Raw genomic sequence first — 24879 nt, 5'->3', positions numbered from 1 at the left:
CCTCAGCATTCCGTAGTCTGGCCATAAAAGGGGCCAGTGCGGCTAACACAAAGCGAAGAGTAAAATAAAAAAAACCTTTTAAAATGTTTACAAGTCGACCATGTATGGTGGTTCAAATGAATTATCTCTGTCACTATTTTACCGTAATTGTGTGGTTTTATTTGTGAGTGGTAACTTTGACATTATACATATTTAAATAGAATTTTGAGTGTCTATAAATACAGAGATAGTCAAATTCCTACCAATAATTGGGAAGTTGATGATTGATATCTTGGTTATATCTCTTTAAATAATTATAATTATTTATTGTCCAAGTCGGTCGATCATATTATTATACCCCAAAGTGAGAATATTTAGTTATACTCATTGACTAATAAGAGAAGTAATTTAACGGTTGATAGAGTGCATAATTGCTTATTTGCCTCATCAACAAATTTATCAAATCCAATCATGAGTAAATTCAAAGTCATGTGCACTCGCGGTCAACGTTCAAATGATAAGCAATGCGAATGAGGTTAACAGTATCGCATTCTTCGCTGATTGCTAATTGTCTATCTTTATTTCTATTATTTTAAATATAATTAAGTTCTATTTAGTATTTAAAACAACGATAGATATGTATTACGTACTAGATCTGGTGTTCCATACACGAGCATTGTGTTCCACTCAACTGTTCTGCAATCCGTACACCTGACTAGTATGATTTCAACATCGACAGCGTGTGGTTGTGTACGTCGTGACAATCATAATATAAGAATTCGAATCTAAGTGTAAACCTGATTGTGAATAAAAAATATTAGACAAACAAGTAAAATTATTTGTTTTGGTTGCCATTTTAGTTCAGATTTTGAACAAATGGTTTATATGGACGTTCGTGTCTATAGAATATTATACGTCAATGATTTAAGATGTTTTATAATATAAAAGTTGTAGTTGTTACATTAAAGAGTTCTAATTTTAAATTTTTATTCTTGCCCGAGAGTTTTACAGGAATGAATTTTCTTGATACTATGCTTAATATCTGGAAATGTTATCCCTCGTGACTTTTATATGTTCCCATACAATTATTATGCCCGCTCCTCGCGCCGCCTGCTCGTGGCCGATGGAGCTATTAATCCTTTTCTGATATTTAATCAGAGTGGTTGCTTAAATCATACAATGATCTCCGTATATTCTATTTACAAACAAATCTTGTAAGAAGTTCTTTAAATCTATCAATTATGTGACAGATACCTTCAGATAAAACCATATTTTGCCAAAATGTTCTGGCTAATATATTCTTTCATTTTGTATAGGCTAATTTGGCATTAAAAGGCAATAAATAACACGGCGCAAATGAAAGTTGGTGGGCCGTAATTCATTGTTAAATGCGAGCCATCTAAACGCGTTCCTCGTAGCTGGGGGTTTGGGAAAAACTTAACAATTAATTACATCATTGGACTTTAAGGAAAGGTTCATTTAAATTGTTTCCAGTTTAGTTTTGTTCCAGATCTCTGAGTATAATATAATTTTATAGATACTGATACACTTGGAATAAACGCTGTTGGTTTTTAAGCAACTCATAATAGAATAACAAACAAACAATACGGTAGGTACAATACATAATATTCTGGTGCATTGTCATTTGTATTTTCAATTCAATCCTTGCCAAAGGTGCATGATCATACTTCCTCTACACTTTACAGTTCCTTGCACCAAAACCGTTTGTAACCCCGATAGAATCCGATGCGTTATTGATCCGCGTACCCCGCCCGACCGCAATACGAGTTTACCCCACTAACCCCGGCCGATAGGCGCCGAATGAATCGCAAGCTCCTTGTACGGAACCTGCTCTTGATAAGTTCCTAGGAGCATCATGGGAAAGACGTTACAGTTTTTGTTTGCGGATTGGTGGAGAATATTCAGTTTGTTTGTATCGTATAAATAAATTACTGTCTATTGTGCTTAAATATATTATTAGGTGTATTGATAAATAATATGACTTAAGTAAATCTGAGGTCAGTCAGGATATGAATAGTAAATACTGAGAAATTATAGTTACCTACATTATATTTTGACATGAGCTTTTAATTAGTAAGTAGGTGTATTGTTATTGTTTCTTTGACGTTACACAGAATCTTCTCTATGTCATTCTTAAAATACCTAGACGTAGTCTTCAGCTCTTGTATTTGACGAACTGAAACGTCAATTTGGCATAACTTTTAAGTCAAATTAAAAACACAAGATGGTAAATACAAAATAGGTGTAGTTGAGAAAATTAAAAATACGCCCAAGGAAGATTTAAGAGCTTTAATATTTCAACTGAAAGAGGCTTACCTCCTTTTTTTAGGTCAAGTATAATTTATGAATTTACGCTTCTCGACAGATCTGGATTTTTATTTTTTTTTTGGACTATGGTGAATAAGAAATTAAATAAAATACGAATTTAATACCAAGGGTTTTAAGTATTCAAGACCGAACATACTGCACTGCATAATAGTTATCAGTTAACCCAATCAATAATAATAACCTACATGCTATCTGTAGACGTCATAAAAATAATGTGCCATCCTTGACATCATTGCTTGGATGAGTTCAGGTGTATTTAAAAATGACCTATAAACACCGGCTAGAATCCATTTAAAGTGTCCATTGTGCCTTTAAAACCTTCATGAGTAATGGTTGTGCAGTTCACTTATGGCAGCGAGATAATCTTAATTGCGTCAGCATCGGCACAGTTTCAGATGAACTAAGTTTACATCTTAAACTAGCGGCATAAATGTTTAAAACTCAGCATTTTTTTACAAAAGTGGCTCAAAAGACGTCATCCGAACCGCTTGGTATGATATAATGGTGAGACGAGCCGACTGTGATTCAAATTTAGAATTTTATATCAGTCCTGCCGAGTGAGTGGCGTCCACTTTACGTTTTTTTTTTAATTTCGCCGGCCGATGTCACTAACCGAGAAGTGTGAATGGGGACGACCGCGACGCGAATAGAAACCAACGGCACGATTTAATATTAATTCCCATCCACAGATTATAAACATTGCGGAGATGTAACACGACTTCGGTAGTAAACTTACAATTAGCGTCAAAAAACGTGAGATTTTTAATAGATCGTAAAAGATACCTAAAATGGGACTTCGAAGTAATAATTTATGGTACAGCGGGCGGTAATCCAACGTGTACTGCCCGAAATAGAGGCCAGTGTTTGTATATTTTTTGTCGAAAGCAGGTGTGAGGCACTACGGATCCGGATGGCAGGTAGTGGCCAGACTAACCTTATTGCCCACTTCCTCCATAAAAAAAGTTTAAAAATAAAAAACGAGGTGTAACCTCAATGGTGGGGTGTTAAAGTCACAGAGGAGATATATGGTTTTAATTTAATGATACAAAAAAGCAAGCGATGGAAACAGGGAAGCAACTTCAATATTTCAACAAGAATTTTATTAGGGGCTAATTCTGTGAAACATATTTTTTCAACGGTCTTCCTATTTTTTCAATCTTGTTTATGTTACATTATTTATTAGGAAGCGGTAACTTGGTGTCAGAATGTACGTCTCATCTGATTAATGACATCGACTTGAGTTTATTTTTATAAAGAACCGTGGATGAAAGTGGTGTTTGGGATTTCATTTAATTGGATGACGCAAGGCCCGCAGTGACTAGCATTCATTAGGAAGGGCTAGCATAGCTTTGATAAAAAGTCTCAAGAGTTTCTATCGACGCATTGTTTACATTGTTTGAATAAATTACATCTGCTTTGTAGAGGTGATTGAAATGATAAACATCAAATTAGGGAGTGAAAAAACCTTCACGGAAATCTTATAAAAGAGCCTGTTTTAACTGACTTCATTATCACTGGACCGGGAATCCAATTCTAATCGCACCTGTCAACGTATTTACTTTCTTTTCAAACTTGTCAATATAATTATTCGTCCAAGTTGAAAGTAAAAGTACCAGCTGTTAGGTCGAAGTTGTCCACTCGAGACAAGACCGAGCCATTAGCATACGGCCTCTAGACATGCCGACAATCAAGCCTACTGGTTGTTAAGCAACCACTTAAGACAACATTTTGTATTTGTGACCCAAGGGCCAAGCAAGCTTGAAGGTATGGTAAATAACTAGGTCATATTTACCGCAGATTCCGATGCTAGGTCATCTTATTTCGAAAAATTAAACTGGTCTGTCCTCTCTTATTCGGGACTGTCTCAAATTCGGGATTTAAAGTATTCCTGTGATAATGAAGGCTCTTAACGACCCTCTCGTCTGCATTGGACTAGCGCTGATTAAAGTTAAATTTCTTGCAATATAGAAAAAAATCTGTTTATTGAGGAGGTTTATCGCGGGTATGATGATGACGTCTCCGTAATACAACTATAAATTTACAAATTTCTTAATCTTACATTAACTAATTATTTATTTATTTTCATTAGCCCTAATCTTGAAGTTTTATCTTTACCGCGATCCGTGAGAAATTTATGATCTAATAAATATGTCTTGAAATAATCTTCACAATACTCATAATCACAATTACTTATTCATGTTTTTTGATAGATGGTTCATTATGACCAATTAACGATGTTGAAAGATCAATAACTATCATTTAAAATATAGTCATCATCCATTTAGTTTAATGATCGAAGCCCTTAAGTAAGGTCAAATGCTTTATTTTCAGCTGTTGCTTCGTTGCAGTTTTTGCCAGCATTCTTTAAGTAAATAAGAAATCATGTGGGTGATTTAAATCAAGCATTAGATCAGATCGAAGTCCATGCATGCATACGATAACTTGCCCGTATTGTGTCCACCGTACAAAAAATGGTCACGGCACTAATCAACAAGAATGGTACAACAATTAACTAGGTACGGATTTCGGCAGGCGGGTAAATGCTTTCGTAAACGTGTAATCCCTAGGCGTTTAATACTAATCTAAATACAAAAATTATGAGTCCAATACCTAGCAGTTTATTTACAGTTGAGATTAATTATTATACATCATTATTATCGTGTTCAATTTAGAAATCAAATACTAACTGCATTAGCGCGTAAACATCGAATATTTTTACACCCACACAAGGTCGTACGAAATCGTTGTGCATGTATTAATATAACTTAACGACTTGGCTGTAGGTCGGACGGCTATTTGCTATTGGTTATATACAAATATTTATCTACGAGCAATGCCAGATGAGTTATTGTGATGTGATGACAATCACAGCAATTGACAATGCCATTTAAGATTATACAATAAGTTAGAAAATCTCCAAGACTGTTTTTCTGTTATTTAGTTTTATAAAATATAGTGATACATGCGAATTAAGATGACCAAAACTCTATTATACCAATACTTCAAAGTTTATTTAATCACGGTTTAAAAATGATGACATCGATTTCATTTGTCCATGGTAACTATTTTAATGAAGGTGACCAATAAAAATGTAGCGTACCCTATAAGATATAATAGGTATACATGTTGTAAGAACCAAAAGGATTTCGGACAATAATGAACGGTAGGTCTATAATCTTACAAGCATTCATAAGCAATTACACGCTCCGGTGGTTCTGAATGACAGTCCCTTTAAAGTCGACTTAAATTTAATTGTGTGAGATAATAAGAATAACTTTCAATACAAGCAGCTGTAGTCAACAAATATGACTTTATTTAATGTAATCTGTTGATTAAGAGACATATTTTTTCAGTACAACTATTGAACACTGTATTTGGTAGTACATAATTATTACACTTCCACTTAACGCTGCTGCTAAACTGCACTGGATGATTAAAACATGTTCTACTAAAACATTTCTTTGTGAAATCCATTGGGGTGTCATGCAAGAATACCTATAAAACAGGAATAACCTTGCAACATGACTAAGAGTAATTAATCATATTTATGTTAACCACAGCCCGTGGCGTCACTAAGCGTTATCTACGAAGAAACAATAAAAATATGCCAAGCCCCACAAATACTAAAGTAATAGGTTATCCACAACAGCTGCTTCACCTACTTTTTGTTACATTTATGGCGAAAAGCCAGAAGTCCCCGCCGCGTTAGGATCGATGTAGTTGAAAGCCTACTGCCCTAATAATGACAATTTCTTTGAAATAAATATACCTTTCCGAACGTATAGCTAGTTTTGATAAAGGAATATGTTCACTCGCTATATCAATTTTGTTAAACACAAAATTTTAAAAGTCCTAAATATAAGAAATTGAGCGCTTTGTGGAACATGGACCTTACTATAAGACTAAATCATTACTTGAAACAACATATTCAATACCACTTGTGTTCCATTATAAAACTGCATATGTTATAACGCAAAAACCGTATGAATTAAATGCCATTAGTCATGCCACTTCATAAAAAACTGATAGTAACTGCCAAGGACGGGTGTTACGTAAGTATGTCCATTTTCATATAAATTTGGGTCATACGTATGTCACTAAAGACGATGTTTAATTTGTTGAATTGGCACCACGCTTCGTCATACAAGCAAGCCAAGAACATCATTTGCTATTAAATAGCTATTTCAATTGACATGCCATGTTTGTACGTCATCCATTAAGTTATATGTGTATTATTAAAGCTTATTACCTAATACAAGTATTTGAGTACAAAAATAGATTAAATATTTAAAGAAGTAATGGATGCAAAAGAATAAACGTAAATCCTTTAAATTTAATAACAAATCTCATAAAATATTAAATCTAATTAGCGGAAAGTATTAAAAGGCCAAGTGTTCGTTAACTTGAAAATATGCCGCAGTAGAGGCCTAAAGCAATATCTGCTTAATGTTTTCCTAAATCAAAACTTTTATTCTATATACATAAGACTGGCAATCGCCCCGTGGGCGTACAAAGACAGATCAATACGTCTGAAGGACAGACTGTGAAATAGCTGTCATAAAAGTAGGCGTGGAAAACTTTATTATTGTTGAACTCGGCCCGTTTATCGCCAAATGGCTAAACAGGTGACTGAAACATGGCCAATAAAAGCTGAAACGTACGTTCTCATTCCTGTTTTAGGTATAACATTTGGAGCACGGCACCGTAAGGTCATTACACACATCAAAAATATATAAGTGAAGATGGTTTTACGAAACATTTTTCCGTTAGTCGTAAGGTTGAATTTGCTCAAATATTATAAATCTCTACTCAAAGATGGAACCATATTGCATCGAGCACAGTTTGATAAAGCGATGATTGCGACTCCGAAGACGCTTTTAAATTACTGGCTTCGACCGTTTAATATACTTTCATTTCTCGCGCCATATTTCCCTATGCAGCATTTCAAATGCTTTCTACTTTACTTATTTTAGGCTGATAATGAAGATTGATCATATTAATACTAGTATACTTACTAAAACTTTAATATTGATATACTAGTACTGAGATGAATGAAGTTCTTTACACAAATAAATAAACACAACCCAGTGTCTGCAAATGTCATTCTATTTTCAGAAAGGTCTAAGTAAAATAAGAGCAGAGGAATATCGACCCTAAATAATTACTGTGTGTAGTTAAAATGGGTCTGAAACTCCTTATAGTTTAGTCTAGTGACAATATCCGTCTGACGTTCATTAATTGAAGTTTCTCGATCACTTGGCTGGCGGTTCAAACTTTCGCTGAACTGAGGTCTTGGCTGGTGGCTAACAATATCAAATTGCAAAATAACAGCTCAATTAAGTGAAGAGTTCCTTTATTTTGATATGCATCGAGTCTTGATATACATGCTCTTGTCTAGAAATTAAGGTTCTTGATTTTTTTCTTTTTAGTTCCAGGCAAATTTTTGGATCGGTGAAACTTTATCGGGTAAATACGCCATTTTAAATTGTCACTTTAAAAACTACATTACATTTAAAGATATTCGTATTATAGAATTTAGCTGATGAAACATCAGCCCTCAGAAATATACAACATTATGTTGAAGTAGTAATTCTTTCTAACACAAAGCAAGTAACCAAACAAAGTAATCTTACTGTAAATACTTCCAATTGTTAAGATAAATGATGATTAAGGAGGATGGGAGGGAGTAGGCGAAGAGGGTGGTAATATTGTGTGTCTGACGATAAAGAAGGGGAAAATATGATTAGTTAGTCTTTCATAAAACAAATATTAGGTAACTAATCAGCTGTGACGTTATTGGTAAAGTTAACGAACCGACGCTAAGGCGATTAAACGATAACATTGGTTTTACCCAGAGACAACCCTTTCACGAATATGCCTGGAATACAGCATTTATTTAGTCCCCTCAGGGTATTTCCAACATTGTTGGATGGCTCAGATGTCAGTTGCTCAGTGTCTTTTGTTTACAAAAGTAATTTTATGGCATTCAATGTTTATTCAAAGAATATAATACAAATTTTAATTTATATTCTTTAGAATATAATATCCAAACTTTGAATTCTCTCCATTCTCCATAAAAACAATAACGGTCCGCATTAAGTCAGCTTCATTTATCATTCACGTACATCGGCACAACAAGCACAAAGCCTTGAAAAAAACTTATGGTTGATCGTCTCAACAACTTTTCTCTCTGCCGAGTTGATATTATGATCATAAATTGTTTTGTTCGTAGTGCAATGAATCAATTGAAATGATTGACAATCATAGATGCAACGATTGGGCATGGAGTGCTTATTGTGTAATAAATGTGCGTCTGCGCATCTTTTATCTACAGCTCGTAAATTGTATAGTAGGGTATGGGATGGTCACCTCTCTCAGATTTAAATATATTGTATTCTTCAGTTTCTAAGCGTTTGTATACAAATGCGTTCGTATTAAAATTATTCTTGTAACTTCCAATAACATGACATCAAGTAATATTACAACATTATGCATTAATATGCAGTAGGGACTCTTCACGGCTGGGAATCAATCTTTTCGATTTTATAGTGACATTAAATGTTTGGTTTAGGCATATTTTAGCATTTCATTCTTAATCCATGTTTCTGAGTATACAAAATAGAATTCAACGTACACAAAACATGCACGCATTCACTCATCTATTTCCTACAAGTTCATGACTTATTCAAGAAGACACGGCGTGTGGATATGCACAATGTTTTGACTGTTGTAATTGCTTTACAAGTTTTTCGCAGTTACATAAAATCGTTATCGTTTGCGAACAAAGGAAATGGACCTAGAAATGTTATCGCCTTTGATATGGGAGCGACGACCTCGATGTTTGACTAATCATTTGACATAATATGGTTTTAAATCTAATTATTTACGGTTAATAAACACCTATATTGAGTTTCTGAACGCTCTTTTTAAAGACAACGTAAAAATTTGATAATCGAATGCATATGTTAGAATAGATGAGTTCTTACAAAAATATTTATAGTTTTATTTGTTTCAACAAGATGTTAAAAATATCTATTTTGAAAACATCCAAAGATTCTATCGTTGCATCTTATGACGTAAAAAAATATACTTTTCATCAGGAATAGGAAGTTTATTTTTCGAATGGTAACTTTTATAAATAGCCGTGTTATACTTTCTATGCTACAGATTATAAATAATATTTGACTTAAACGTCCCATAAATATATGTAAATTATTAACAGGAAACTGGTCACGTGATACTAATAAGTACAAATAAAATATTTTACGACGCTACAAATATGCAGTGCGTAAATTATAAATCAATATTTATGCATTCGAACAAGACTTTCTCTTTGAGAAGAGTTGTCGGCTTTGTAATGTGACCAAAATGAGTAACCCATACATTGTAGAGGAAACTGTTACGCAAACAATTTAATTGAAACATAAATTCGAAACGATTGTTGGCTTTTTTACTTTTTAATTAGCAATAATGTTTTAACAAATGAATGTGGCATTCATTAGCTGATAAATCAAATAGTATTATTGAATATTTTCATGATAATATAAATGGCGAGTTTTTTTCTAGAATTCCTATGTTTTCAAAATTTTATTTTGAGGTATTAGGAAATTATGGACTACGTTCTATCATGGTTGTGGTACAAATTGGTAAAGAGCCTAAAGAGCCTAGTCTTAATTTAATTTAGTGCTTAAGTATTGTTAATAATGATTGTGTTCTGTATTATGCCTTTTATTAAGTAAAAAAATAGCTTCTATGTCTAAAATTATCTTTCAAATTTATCAGTTCATTTAAATTTTTCACAAACCTAATCACAAAACCGACAGTTTCTGCGGTCCGTATTAACGCAAACACGTATTAATGTAAACAGAATGGTTAATACGTTAACCAGTAACGTGAAACGTTAACGAGAGATCCGCTTCAATTATGTCGCTCTTTGATCTCGTGTATTGCAATGTTTATAGACATAACCCAGCGGGACCATCGAACAAACGAAATTAGGAAACCGCATGCGTACAATACGTTTTGATTGCTCCACTCATGCGGGAACGTAGGTAGTATTCCATTCAAATATGTTCTCTTTTCAAAAATTTAAATTGTTCTAAAAACAAAAATATAGACATCCATAAAATTATAATTATTGTACTTTTTGTAGTAAGAATAGTTTTAAATATTCAAAATACAACAAGTCATATCAGTTACTTTAAGTTTAATAAATTAATAACTTCAACTGACCTACATGTTTATCGAATTGTTGCAAAATAATTTATACATGTTTATTTTTACTTCAATACTGAGCATCAGACGCCAATCAGTGCGTGTGACTGCATACCTAACAGTCATTTCAAGGGTTTCCTAAGTCACGTGGGGCTTAGGGCTACAATAACCCATTCAGAGCTCGGCGACAATTGTCCGCCATCATGATGTAAGCTTTATTACATGTACTTGTAATTACGTTCTTGGAATTGTGTTATTGTTATGACGATTATTTGTTTATCATCAATTATTTCATCTCAATCTGACGATGGATTGATAAATAATAATAATAATAATATAATAATAAATATTTTATATTTTTGGAAAACATGCAAAGTATGATAACAAAATTCATACCTACTATTTACCAGGCCTCGATCCAAACTAGCATCCCTTTACCACGTCACGTGGCTAATAGCAATGCCGTCATACTATACCAAGAAGGATAACGTTAAATCTAAAAAAATATCCTTAATTGTATAATATTTTTATCATACTCTCTTCTTAATCAGTTATTATTATGCCTATTAAAATTATACGGATCTATTCTAATAACCTATAATCTCTCTGGCTATAACATAATCTTCGACAAATACAGGCATTATATTGTAATGTTAGGGCTATTAAACCTAACGGCTTATTACGATATAAATTATTATCTACAGTTCCAAAGACGATGTTATAAAATTGTAGCGTTGGAACAGTCATCTTCCAATTGCTAGTTGCTGTATCGATCAAAAGTGCTGCAAGTATTGTATTTAATAATAACCTTACAGAAGAAGATAACATCAAATAATAGAACACAAATAATATTTTACCATTTTTGGATCATTGATTGTGCATCCCTACTAAATGCAAACGGAATCCTCGCCAGAAATTTCTACTCGTAGGAAGTCATATTTCTTTCAGATCATGTTTTATTATTTCCTTTTTTGCAGTAACATATAACGTAACGTGGTGCAGTAAAAATAAACTATACCTGACCTTATCGCCAACTTACATAACGTGTTCCGATTTATTATGATTGCTTAAAAATATTACTTTAATTTAAATCTTAACGAACCTCCTTTTCAGAAAACTAAATGTTTTGTAACAAAATATCATTCATTCACATTAAATTTACAATTATCAGATCTCTCTTTAAACTTCAAATACCAATAGGTATGTCCAAATCTAGGATAAAATATAGAACTAACGAAATGCAGCTCAAATCTTCAATACGATTTTATTTTTGATATCCTGATTCTGCATTACGAAGATACATTTACGTATACATTATTGGTCAGTGGTTTTACTGCGGCCCTCGTGGGCGAGCCGTAGACGGTGTTAGCGCCAGGATTCGCGGCGGTCAAACCGGTCTGAGAATGTAACGATCCAGTCCGAGCGCGACCCGACTTTCTTTGGCTCCTAACACCCGACTACATTACAAACCTCACAATTTGTCTGTACGTTGTTAAACTTTGACCTCTGATAGCGATCAGACCATATGTGACTGCCGCTCAGTAGTCTAGTTTTCTTACTGCTACTATACGCAATTCACGAAATAACTCTTGTAGTAGACAGAATAGTCTAGTTTCCTAGCTCAATTCACGAAAGTTATTGTAGTTTGTACTCTGCATTCTAAGCTTCATGCACTTTCGTGATGTCATCTAATTTCCTAGTCGCCTTTCTATTTCGCCCATAATTTACTGATACAAATTAGTTCGGTTTGTAGGTACACTCGATTAGATGGAGTGATAGTGCCACTTTCTTCAATTTGTTATGTCGATGCAATCAGCATGAACGTAAGAGTCATCACTATTCATAACTCGCAATTGATGCAATTGTAGATTTGCTTTGAGATACAATTTATTGTTATTGTTGAAATCCTTGCTTTAATTTGATTCGCATAAAGACACCAATTTGCGAATAAATTGGGTAAGATTTACATGTATAGGCTATATTTATTGTGTCCCAAATAATTTTTACCTTTACATGAAACAAACCATTATTTCTGGTATAAATTTGGCACGAAATGGTGGTTACTTCGAATTGTTTCAATGTAGCGTTCACTCGGCTGACATTGGTATTGATTGGTGCGCAGGGAAATACCAGGCTATTTCAGGGAAGTTGCAATTATCCGTTATGCAGATATAGTTGCCATACAAACTCGGCTTATTTTATTGCGTCGTGTTAACTACAGCCATAGTTTTACATGTATCAGGTCTACACACAGATTCTCAGTAAAATATCCTGCTCGACCGAATTGAAAAGGTAGTGTTCGATGACATAAATCCCAATGTTGATGACCTAAAGTGCTGGATTATGCAAGCAAAAAATGTTCAGAGCATGGCAGCGCTTATGTTTCGAGGATAAACATGAGTAAAGCGCAATTCAAAGGCATAAACGATTCAAGTGTTATACAAATAGAGCATAATTTCAATAAAAGATAGTACCTTTAGTGTATGGGTTTTTGTCGGACGTATCGAGAATACTGAGCATGCGTAGTGTACTGGGTCAGCGGGCGAAGGGACAAGGGGTGGGGTACCTTGAAGAAGGTCCGGATAAGACTCTGCCCTTGATATTAAATTTGGCAAGGTTACACGCGCACGGTCTTTACAATGAATAAAAAGCACGATAAATTACACTGAAATATAGCTATAAAAACTAACAAGACAGGATTTGTATAGAGGAGTAACAAAGACGTTGATATCCTTAATATTTGAATTGTTTTATTCTACAAAATCCTAAAAGAACATGCGTATCAAAACATTATTTAACATCCCAAAGAAAATAAAAACGATAAAGCCATGAGAAACGTTGAAAGCTCCATCGGAACTGAATAGCAGTGACGTTGTGAAGGACGTCGAACTGGCATAAATTCTACAAGTTGTTTTTAACCGTTTAATTAAACGCGAACAGCGGCCGGCCTTGGTATGAGACTTCCAAAAATATATTCTGTGTACCTTCAGTACTGTAAGCATGACCACGTTACAGCTTATGTAGTATGTTCAAGGCATAAGACATAGCATGTTATGAGGAATATTCGGAGTTCAAACTACTACAAGTATACAGTACATCAATACATTTTTAAACTTTCAATATCTTTATTTACTTTGTTGTTATAATATATTTGATGCTAATTTCATATCTAAGTGTAAATAAATTACAATAAATAAATAACATCATAGAGTTCGAACATTCTTTCTTAGTTCTTGTGTTTTTTTTGCGTAATTTATTTTACATTACATTATATAACATACAAACCATTTACATTCACATTTCACATATGTGTAAATCGTACTTTTACTCGGACTAAAGATTTCCGCAGTAATTGTAATGAATGGAGCATAAAATAAGAACTAAAAAATTCCACATAAATGATTACTCATTCATACGACCGGCAATGAGTTTTAGTCATACAATATGGAGTCATACAAACAATCCAGACCGGATGACGTGAATCTCGCGAAAATAATCTCAGAGCCAGAGGGCTGTATTTATAAACAACATTGAAAAGTGTGAAGTAACCGGCGGCAATGGAAGAAAACCATTCCAAAACTGTTGGGGTTTCTAAAAAACACAGTACGGTAGCTGGATAAACAATTTTTATGGTTCGACTCTTTCGGCGCGTGCGCAAGGGCTCGTGTCGCTACCCGACAGAGAATACTCATTAACGAATTAAGTAAATATACATTTATATACGGACGTGGTCGCATCGCCGTGAAAAATGCTGTTCTATCTATAACTGTCACGACTTTGTTTATAATATTTGTGTATGTTTATGTTCTATTTATTTTGTAGGCGCTGAAGTGCATTAAGAAACGTTTTAAAGTAAGTGTTTACTTTAAGATATTTTTAACCCAAATAGAGCACAGCATTTCGCACCGCGTAAAACGAGACGTAATTTTTATAATAGAATGTTGTGGTCAGGAATACAGTGCGTGCGCCAGATGGTGACCGTCATTAGTTCTAACTAGTTGTCTTTCATAACAGTATCGGGTTAACGGATTGTGGTAACCGGTGAAATGTGCAGAGCAATGTGCGTAGGCCATCTCTTCATAACCATCGTAAATCACCGCGAATGCTGCATCTAGCTAGTTCTAGTGATACAACAGTGACCGAGTGAAACGGGTTTGCAAGTCAGGTTCCTGTGTTATGTGTTGCTAAGTACTTGTATTAACATAAACTAATCAAAAAATTATCATTAAATCGCCTCAGTCTTACCTGAGAGACAAACATATTATAGAATTAAGGAAAACACATGACGAAACAATATTAGTTTTCGAAATATGTCGATTATTCTATACAACTATTCATAACTTTTCTATCACAATGAATTGATTGCATCCAAATCTGTGTTTATCTTTACAGTTGTTTAACTGTAAACGCAGTAAGATTATGTTCCTTCGACTACAAATCACACAGCAGCTTCGCAAAACCTATAATTACCAGAGAAATCTTTACACCTGTCGCAAGAGAAAAATAGTACTAGCTATAAATTCCCACGGGCCACGGCACATGAGCTCACCTAAACGTGGGACGTGTACTGCAATAAACTGTTTTAAATTAGCTAAGGTCAGAGTTTTGCGGCGAACATTAGTGTGGAAGAAATTATTTTCTATGACAAGTTGATGACAGAATTGCCAGCAGGGTTTATAACTTGCTCGACCGTTAGCTCTAACTGAAACTTTAATGTGTTCTACGGAGTGCGGAAATTCTCGACGTTCTACTATATCAATACTGTAGCTTTAATAATATAAAACTATTTGTATGCTACAAGGGCTGTTGAATACAATTCTCAAATTATCATTTTGTATACTTTACTGTCAATAAAACACTAAATATCAAATTATTAAACTGAGGTAAGTCTGGCCTATTTAATCTAATGCTAATGACAACCTGGAAAAACCGGAACATCTCATCGAGTAATGTAGTATTTCTCAAAACTCGAGCCGCGACGGCGACTCAGCATGACAGGTTTTTAATGGTCTGTACACTGTAGAAAAGTAATTACCTTGAGGATATTAACGAAGAAACATGTAATCAGGGGTACCATCATTGCAATCTTCTAAAAATGTAATCAAACTACAATATTATGCCTATATTATTAATATAAGCCAGAGCTACAAATAAATCACTACATCTATTAATATGATTTACCAGCTCTACTAGGAAGCCATGTTATCCATGCCATGTTATATAGCGATGTTTATTCGAGGATTCGATAGCGTGGGCTATTGACGATGAGCGAATTCAATAGATACTGACCATGGCCTTGAATGAATGTTATATAACATTGGAAGTCTCCAGAACATCCAAACGCTAGATGAATAAGATGCATAAATTTAACTTCAAGAGGGCAGCGTTGAATTGAAACGAGAGCTAGTCGTCAGACTCGAGAAAGACAAGAATAAATCTGAAGAAAGGTACTTGACTAGTCCAAGGGCTTAACAAGTATAAGTGCACGAATGAGAAATGGATAAAATAAAGTACGTGGATATAGATAATTATATTACGTTGATTGTTATAGTGTCCGCATCTTATAAGTTTTTATGAGAGGTCAAGTAATTTATAAGGAGATTTTTTAATCAAGCAGTTTAGTTTCAAGTTAGTCGAGAAACTCTGCAACATTTATTACAGGTACAGCAAGTGGAACATAGATGTCTAAAATACTATTTCTACTCTTTATCTGTGTTTATATAAGGCGTAGATAAGAGTTAGATTGCACTGAGATAACTGATACATTAAGTGCATATTGAATGTCTAGAAACTATGGAAAATCATTGAAGTGGCGAGTGGTAGTTACAACGCAGCGTTTGTAGGTAATTTTACTATCTATTACTATTACAAGACTGTTTAACGTATTAATCTATGCTAATATATTAAAGTGTTGCTATTTTATATTTGCATGTGAACGTTGTTTGACATATTTTGTTCATTTGCTTGCTATGACTTCAAAAAATAGATTTCGTGTGTGTTTTAAATATGAGTAGTTATTTTGTTTAGGAATTTAAACATAAAATCAACTCCAATATTTAGTCTTGATATTTAAAACTCGAAATAAATGTTTTATTCAAAGTTCATGCAATGAAATAATCTACACTTACTGCGTAACACTTATAAGGTTCCACGATTAATAAAGTACAGGGAACTGGTTTTTAGGCACATTATTCCGTAATTGTACAAATTGAGACACGCTGAGCACAAAAACTGGCACATTAGTTGCTTAATATGAAATTATAGATATGTTTAATGCATGTCTAACGCCTACTAAAACAGTTAAATACAATTGAAGTGCTAATACAGATATAAAAAAATGATGTTATTGGCGATTTCACTGTTGCCGTTAGTTTAAAATCAGTATTTTACATTTTCGATAAGATTAGATAAAATGATAGTTGCATGTTAAAAATTATTTTAATATCTTTGGTGATCGTAACAATGTAGAGGATAATTGGTTAGTGCGCAAGCTTTTTACTGAAGAAGCAGTAGGTCTTTAATATACTTATCATTATGATCATTTGTAGTTCTTGCTATATTGTAGTTGTTTACCTATATTTTACAGCAATTAACGGATAAATGCAAACATCTACAATTCCCAAAGTAAATTTCACTTCATCATTCAAGAATTTAAAAGATAGTTAATGTAAATAATAAATATCTTAGTATAAGTTAGGTACGTATATATTATAAACAATGGATTCAAGGAAATCGCGACATATGGTCTGTGGTGCGTCATACCAATCTGCCCTACGTGATAAAAGTTTAACAGTGTGTTAGATCTGTTTGATTCAAAATAAATAAACTATCTTGTAGTGACGTCATTATAAGCTTAGTAAACGAGACATTGATTGATATTAGGAGTAAGGAATTCATGGGAAGATTGATTTTTTTAAATATGTTAACATTATGTTTGCTACTACTGGTTGGTATATTCGTTTTATCACATGTTTATTGTAAGTGGATACTTCATGATAAGTTCAGTTTTCAGTCTATTAATATTTTATCGAGTTATTAAATTCGAATAAAAAGTGTTATTTTTCTGAGTGAAATTTCTAAATTGTGCCCAATATTCCGCGACCCAGCGCACTTCTGCCTACCCATTACAGCATATAGGGGTGTGTGATATCGTATTACATTTTAATTAGAACATCAACTTTCACAAAACCTTTAAAATCAATTGAGTTAACTGAGTGATCAACAACACAGCGCCATTTGACAGGAGAATGGCACGCGCCATTCGTATTGTTGGCTATTCATTAACAAGTGGTTAACTAAAGGATTGTATTCAGATTCACAATGAAGCTATGGTCGTTGCTCCCGGTTTACTCGGCCGTGTAATTAGGTACAACTTGCTATAGCCCGTATTTTAGTATCATGATCTTGGCATTGTTAAATGAGGTGAAATTTTGTTGTCTTTGAATCCGTAAGATTGCTTTTTAGAACTTGTGGTGGTCTGGTTTATAAAAAAAATAATAATATTTTTTTTTACTTTGTTTGCCTTTTAGGTACTTAATATTCATATTTGCGAAAAAATTATGGCCCCACATTTATGATAGGTGTGGAAAGTAATGACTTTTTATTTTCTTCATAAACAAGAACTGTAGATATCTTGGATTTCTACAGTGAGTCGATGCCAAGCGAAAGTACATTTGTTCATTATAATACAAAGGTAAAGCTATACACATACCTAGATATAACCTATAGCAAAATAGGTAGGTAGGCACATATAACAAAATACTAATACCAAGTATTCTACTAACTCTTCAAGAAGACGTCTTTAATACCTTAGGGCCGTAACAAATGTATTATGTCAATCAACTTGATTTCTTTAGGGTCGCCTTGCTGAACAAAAGACTTGTAGACACGCGCATAAATCAGACGAGAATACAAATTATATAAATACAAGCCGTCACAACATTGCCCATCATGCTTACATATGAAACACACATACTGCCTCCTGACGTCATCTGGGCACCGCATGAAGAGTTGATACGATTGCATTACACAGATTATACAAAGCAACATAAGTAGGTACAGGGTGGAGATACTGTCAATAGATAATAAAAAACAAATAATAATGGACCTTGTAAATTAGGCACAAACATTATTTAACGTAGTTACTTCTATCTTATTTTACTATACTATCCTTTTTACTAGTAGTAAATGGATATTGATTAATGAAAAAGAAATGTTTTATAGAATATACAGCCTTTGAGAATATGTTCTAGATTTTATGTAGATGGCTAGAAAGTCTGGGTTTATTCCAATATAACAAGAATATGTATAAAATCCGCCCACATTTCGCCATGACCTATATCCGTTCCAGAACGCGACAGACTGTTGATAACCAATAACTGTTTGCTGCATTAATGTCCCATTACTTGCCAAGTTACATAATTATTTTTATAGCGCATTTCTAGTAAAATAATGTCAGTTATACATTTTCTACTTTTGGTATGAAATATGTTTGTGCACGTTACTTCAGATTTTATCAGTTATCGATATCTATACCATATACTGAACCTTAATTCTATACTCACCTTTAGGACAAATAGAAAAAAACCATTTACCTTTTAAATTCATAAATTTAGCACAATCGGTCCACCATCCACACGCAAAATAAATCAAGGAACATTAAGTTCCTGACCTACTCATATAATTCTAAAACGAAATACATTTAATAATTTACCATAGCTATTAACGTAAGTTTCTTTACGACTGTGTTCTTTTTATTAAATAAGTAAGTATATCGATATTAAACTCCTCTACTTACTCTTATTTCTAATATATCCATTAGTTAACGTAGGCGCATATTTCTACTGCATAAAAGATGTGCTGTACAATGTTCATAACAATGTCAGTCTGAGATAAACCCTAAGTATAGAAATTATTCGTGCATGTAACGTTTAACAATAACTTGAAACAATCGTCTGCGCTCACGCATCCACGCATTATTAAGTCCAATAAACCAACAAAGATCCTAACAGCAATAAACACGCGCCTCATGACCGTTTTACATTAATGGAGCCAGGGTACCTTGTAATCAAATTAGTTTTTATCGATGTTCAGAGTGCTCATTTCGTAACTGCCATTTGTTATGCGTTGATGTTAGCGCCTTAGAGATAAACAGTATTAAATTTGAAAGCATTTGTGCTTACAATTTGTACTAGTGTTTTATTTACTTAAACATTTAGTTTTTGCTTTCTCTTTATCATTCTCACGGCAAAGAATGGTCTTTTTTCATATTAAAGTGTTATTTGCACGCCGCTATACCTCGTTGTCAAATCTCAAGCTTTAATTAGTTTAATTAATGATTACTTTCGCTGTAAAAGTACTATTGATTGTTCAGTAAGAAAAGTCGCTACAGAAACGCTCGGCGTGTTAAATACTTTAATATTTTATTAAATTTACTTTAATAGCATGTCTTCAACTAATAAAGCATGAAGCTGTAGGTAGTGATAGTAATTTAAATGAATACAAAATCATTAATTACCAATGAAGCAGCCATGGATCATTTGTCATTATTGTAAAATGTTTTCATGTCATGAGTTGAACGTATGTGATTAATGATACAGTAACCATGGTGAAATCTCCAGTCCTCTGTACTTTATGTGGTAGATCAATTAATATGACCTTAAAGTTGTTATGGAATTACAGTTTCTATGAATGCTTGGAATATTTTATAATTATTAACTATAACGGTTTAAGTTTGAACGAGTTATTAACAAACTAAAAAATATTCAAATTCACAGAAGCAAATAACTCCACAATTATACCTGTGTTAATTTGTATCTTCAAAGAACGCCGCAAAAGTATAAAATATTTTATGGAGTAGCGTAAAATGCGTGGGAAGCTGATGAGCTCCTAAAGTTTTATAATCCAACCATTGCTTTCTAATTGAAATACACATTCTGAATAAACAAAATTTATACCGAAAATTAGATACCACGTTATCATAATGGAATATGTGGGTAGTTTGCAAATTTAATGCCATTACCCGCATGTGTTGATGAACCCAAGATGGCAATTTTTGGGACAGCTGCGTTAAGCTCTTTTATTATAATGTAACCCTCTTAGCATAAGAATGTTTGAACCCGAAGTTGATTGTATTAAAACGATATTTAATCCCATCCATCATTTACGGATCAAAAAGGCTTAGAAAGCAAACACAACCAACACAATCTTGAAAGTATATGTTACGAAATAAAGGAATCTGCGATCATGTGTCGTTTATTAGCTCCGAACGTGATTCTGAATCACTTATTTCTATGTGCAAAGCCGAAAGTCACGCCGTCAATGCAAAACGCTTTAGCATTCCGAAACGAAATAACCAGTGACTGTTTAGAATCATCAATCGAGTTGACGGAAGGAAAGTAGCGTTTATTAGCTCTGCAGTGTCAAAATGGGAGTTCATGTAAATTGCAAGCGGCTTGCAGCAGACAGACAATATGCTAATTTAAATGTATCGCCACATCTAGGGCACGCTTCCTCTGCTGAGGAGCTGATAAACTTGCAAATGGCCTGGCTTTACAAAACTGACTGTTGTTACTTGACAGTATTACTTCATCAATGTTCATACTAATGAGTGTAATTTGACTACATCTGAGGCGTTATTGTGTCCAACCATTCGGAGTTTAATGTAAATAAAATTGACCTTTACGATTAAACATCTCACTGGAAGAAAGGTGGGCGAGTACCTATTGAATCGTGCCACGTATTATATGATTATCAAAGTATTAGTTTTAGAAAGCGGACCCCGGGGAGGCCGCGTCGATTAACTGCGCTTCGTGACTGAGATAAACACGCTAACTTAAATTGAAAACTGAGAATTAAACCATATATGGCGCCTTGCTGTTGTGGTTATGAAAACAGTTTCGTGCACGCAAACCGGCATATGGAAGGTCACAGGTTACATGCAATGCAGTTACTGTTGTTACGGATAGATACAATTCGCAATTATGTAATCGGTTACCAATTAACTCACGTTAATTGTTGGAAAACGTAACGTGTAGAATTCAAGGTTTAGTATGAAAACGTTTGGTAGTTATGAAATTTAAATAAAAAGAGTTTATCTTTGATGCAAATTATTTGACAAGTCATTGCGTATTCCACATGGGTCATACAAAGACGGACGTGAGTCGTGTGCCGCCGCTGATGCAAATGTTAAAAAGATATAACATTGAATATAAACTACCGATGCGCTGAATTTTAAGTGCTTTCAATTATATCCAGTATGTTTGCGCGAGGTTTATTGAGAAAAATGAAAGTAATTTGAATTTAGTTTACAATCATTTTAAGAATGAGTAAACTGTTGTATAATATTGTTTAACTCCAACAAAGTAAATTATTCCCGTGTATGATATCTACATAATATTATAAATATTTTGCAACTCTACATTTTGTTTTCCTTACAACATTTTCACAGTATACCTAAATAAAATATATGTTTATTTCCAAGGACAATTTCAAAACGTTAATAACCTGTTTGTGTAAAATTTCTTTGCACCATGTAATATTGTAATCGTATTGGTATTTTTCAGCAATTTTACGTTGTTCGGTTTTAGGGTATTATTTGCTGGCCAATAACTTCGATTGTAGATTATTCATTATACTTAGTTTACATCAAAACCTATGTCATAATTAAAAATTTAGAGAAACTAGCATAATATCTGTATAGTAAATATAAGAATCATAATATATATCATACTTATAAGTAATATATATTACTAGTATAAAAAAAATACTTAATTGTTATTTTTAATGTCAAGAACTACTTTCCTCAGTGTCTGCATAGCCTCATTTTCTTCTGCATGTCATAAAAGCAGTTTTAATGGAGTTTCTAATGATAGCATGGCTTTTAAAAACAAATAAAACTATAAAAAATATGAATTCAAAGAACTCACGTACCAGCCATTAGCCTTCAATTTATGCCTCAAATGTAATCCATAAATAATCGAAACAAATTACTTTCGTACTTTAGGCAGAATTAAGTACCGTGACGTGAATATCAAAGCAATCGATTTACGATAACTTAGCGATTCAATGTAACGAAATTTCGCAAGGAAATGCTGATACTGATTTGAATAAGGGCTCCATATGTCGGTCATAAGATATTCGGCAAGGTGTTTTGCGGATAAGCAAGGTGGCTAGCAGCTGCTGAATCACAGCTGAACCAATGAGGCGACACCTGTCTCGATCGATTTTTGTTTTTTCTCTTCCTTTTATATCTGGTTAGTACATCCATCATCCTTATTATCGGAGTTGTGCATTAGTCATATACATTTTATACTTCACCCTCAAAAGCTCTTTGAACTAGTAGGTACAGAGCGTATTCAGCCTTTATGCAATATTTTTTACGAAATGTAGGCGTCATATAAAAATATTATTCCAATTATTCAGTAACCTATTTTGGATTATTTATTTACAAGATAACAGACTTATCGATTTAAGTATTGTACCAAAACCTTGAAAGGCTGTATATTTTTTGGCTTTAATAAAGTACGATCGCATTATACGTAATAGGCGTGGGTTTGTCCTTCAGCAAATTAGGTTATTTGTTCAGTAATTCATCCTAAAGCTATCCATTACAAATTGAGAACACCCTCGTTAACAAATTGTTCCCTTTTCAATTTCACGTGTTTCCCCGACGTACTGGCATTTAGGTCATCTGGATCAACTCCAAAAGATTTTGTTTGACTCGCGAAGAAAATTATGTTTACAAACGCATCTATAATAAATATTAATATCAGGTGTCCATTGATGTGTTTGATTAATGCAATTTGGTGTGTCGTTATTAATTCTATTTTGTCATGATAGTAGTCAATTATGTTTGACATAAATAGATTTGGTACTATCTACGGAATAACGGCAACAGCTTATTTCTTTTTTATACTTTGTGGTATTTATAAAGTTAGTCTTTCTTCAAATGGTGTGTTTCCCAAAGAAGCGATGGGAAAATCTCTAGGCTTTTTATTCTCATTAAAAAAATCTAAGCGCTATGCAATATTCAAGCCAAACCTCATTAAAAGTGCAGAAAGAACTAAAAACGCTTTCCATAGAAACAATAGATACACTGTGGGAATATTCAGACTCGAAAACAAACGATGTGAATCCTACAGAACAAATATTTGTATAACAATTTTTTTGCAAATCCCACGAGGTTTTATGCATTTGATATTTAAAAAAATATAAGAACTTTTCATAAATACTTATTGTAACTAAATTAGTACTTATACAATACATAGGTCTCCTAAATAATAACATTATTATGTAGTTATCAACCTTTGTACCAATTAGCTTACCAACGAATTAGTATAATGAGGCTTGAGTGGATAATTTGATAAAGTCAGTGCTCGCGTGTCATATTTTATCTCAACTTGTACTTTGTCAAGCGGGAGTTAGAAACAAAGAGGGAGAAATGTTTGGGAGGGGGTGCGATGCGTCATGCGACCACCCTCTGGCACGCACCCCTGCACCCTCGCTCCGAGCCATCGATCGATCCCGCGACCGAGAACGCCATGCGCAAAGCCCGCCCTTTTTGTTTATATTCACTGATTATATTTCCTGCGTTTTCCAATATTTTGTATGTGATCCTCGAATATACAATTTATGCCTGGGAAAACTTTTTGCAGGAATGACATTGCCGATGACATCACAGTTATTAACAATATTAATTTTCCCAGTGGTATGTTGTGTACTTACTGGCATTCGTTCATGATTTCCTCCTGCGTGCGAACCTGCACCGGCGCCAGTTTCTCCACGCTCTCCTCGTAATTCCCGAAGCACTTAGTGATCTTCTCGTCGAACGTGTTCACCAAGTCTTCCAAAGATCCGGAGAAAGTTTCCGTGAAATTGTCTCCTTCACTATTTTGCATATTGTCCTGTTTACACTTCACCGGTTTTGGTTCATCATTATCGTTTATTTTATTAGAGTCGGTTTTCATTTTGACCATTTCACTTTTAATGTTGTTAATATTGTTGAGGTGTATGTCGTTGCCATTGATAGTTTTTTGCGGGTAGTCCGCGGTGGAGAGGCAATCGTCGGCCTCTTCTATTTGCGCGAGCGGCGCTTCGAACTCGAGCTCGGCCATCCTGCCACCCGCTTCTCGCATGACCGTACGTCCGACTGCGCTGTGTACTGCGCGGAAACTAAGTGTCGGGCACCGTGGAACCGACTCCAGCTTGTCGAACCGAGTGACGCACCGCCGTCGCCCGTCGCCGTCGCCGCCGCGCCGCGTCGTGCCGCGCCACCACTAATATACTACGGCACCCTTACAGACTCTGCTTTATTCCTTGCTTGTTATTTTCTTTCAC

The 24879-nt window shown here is 34.1% G+C and overlaps 1 protein-coding gene across 1 annotated transcript in view; it reads right to left on the bottom strand.

Moving 5' to 3' along the window:
* The window catches only part of LOC115452400 (fasciculation and elongation protein zeta-2), a 50381-nt gene extending 25613 nt beyond the window's left edge, over positions 1 to 24768 (bottom strand). Inside the window, exon 1 of the mRNA XM_030180919.2 lies at positions 24268 to 24768. Within this exon, the coding sequence (XP_030036779.1) occupies positions 24268 to 24677 (410 nt within the window). The 5' untranslated portion in view covers positions 24678 to 24768. The remainder of the gene's footprint in view (positions 1 to 24267) is intronic.
* Between the last annotated feature and the right edge of the window lie 111 nt (positions 24769 to 24879).

The sequence above is a fragment of the Manduca sexta genome, chromosome 11 (assembly GCF_014839805.1).
Source record: "Manduca sexta isolate Smith_Timp_Sample1 chromosome 11, JHU_Msex_v1.0, whole genome shotgun sequence".
Classification (NCBI taxonomy): Eukaryota; Metazoa; Arthropoda; class Insecta; order Lepidoptera; family Sphingidae; genus Manduca; species Manduca sexta.
This window is presented reverse-complemented; position numbering and strand designations above follow the sequence as displayed.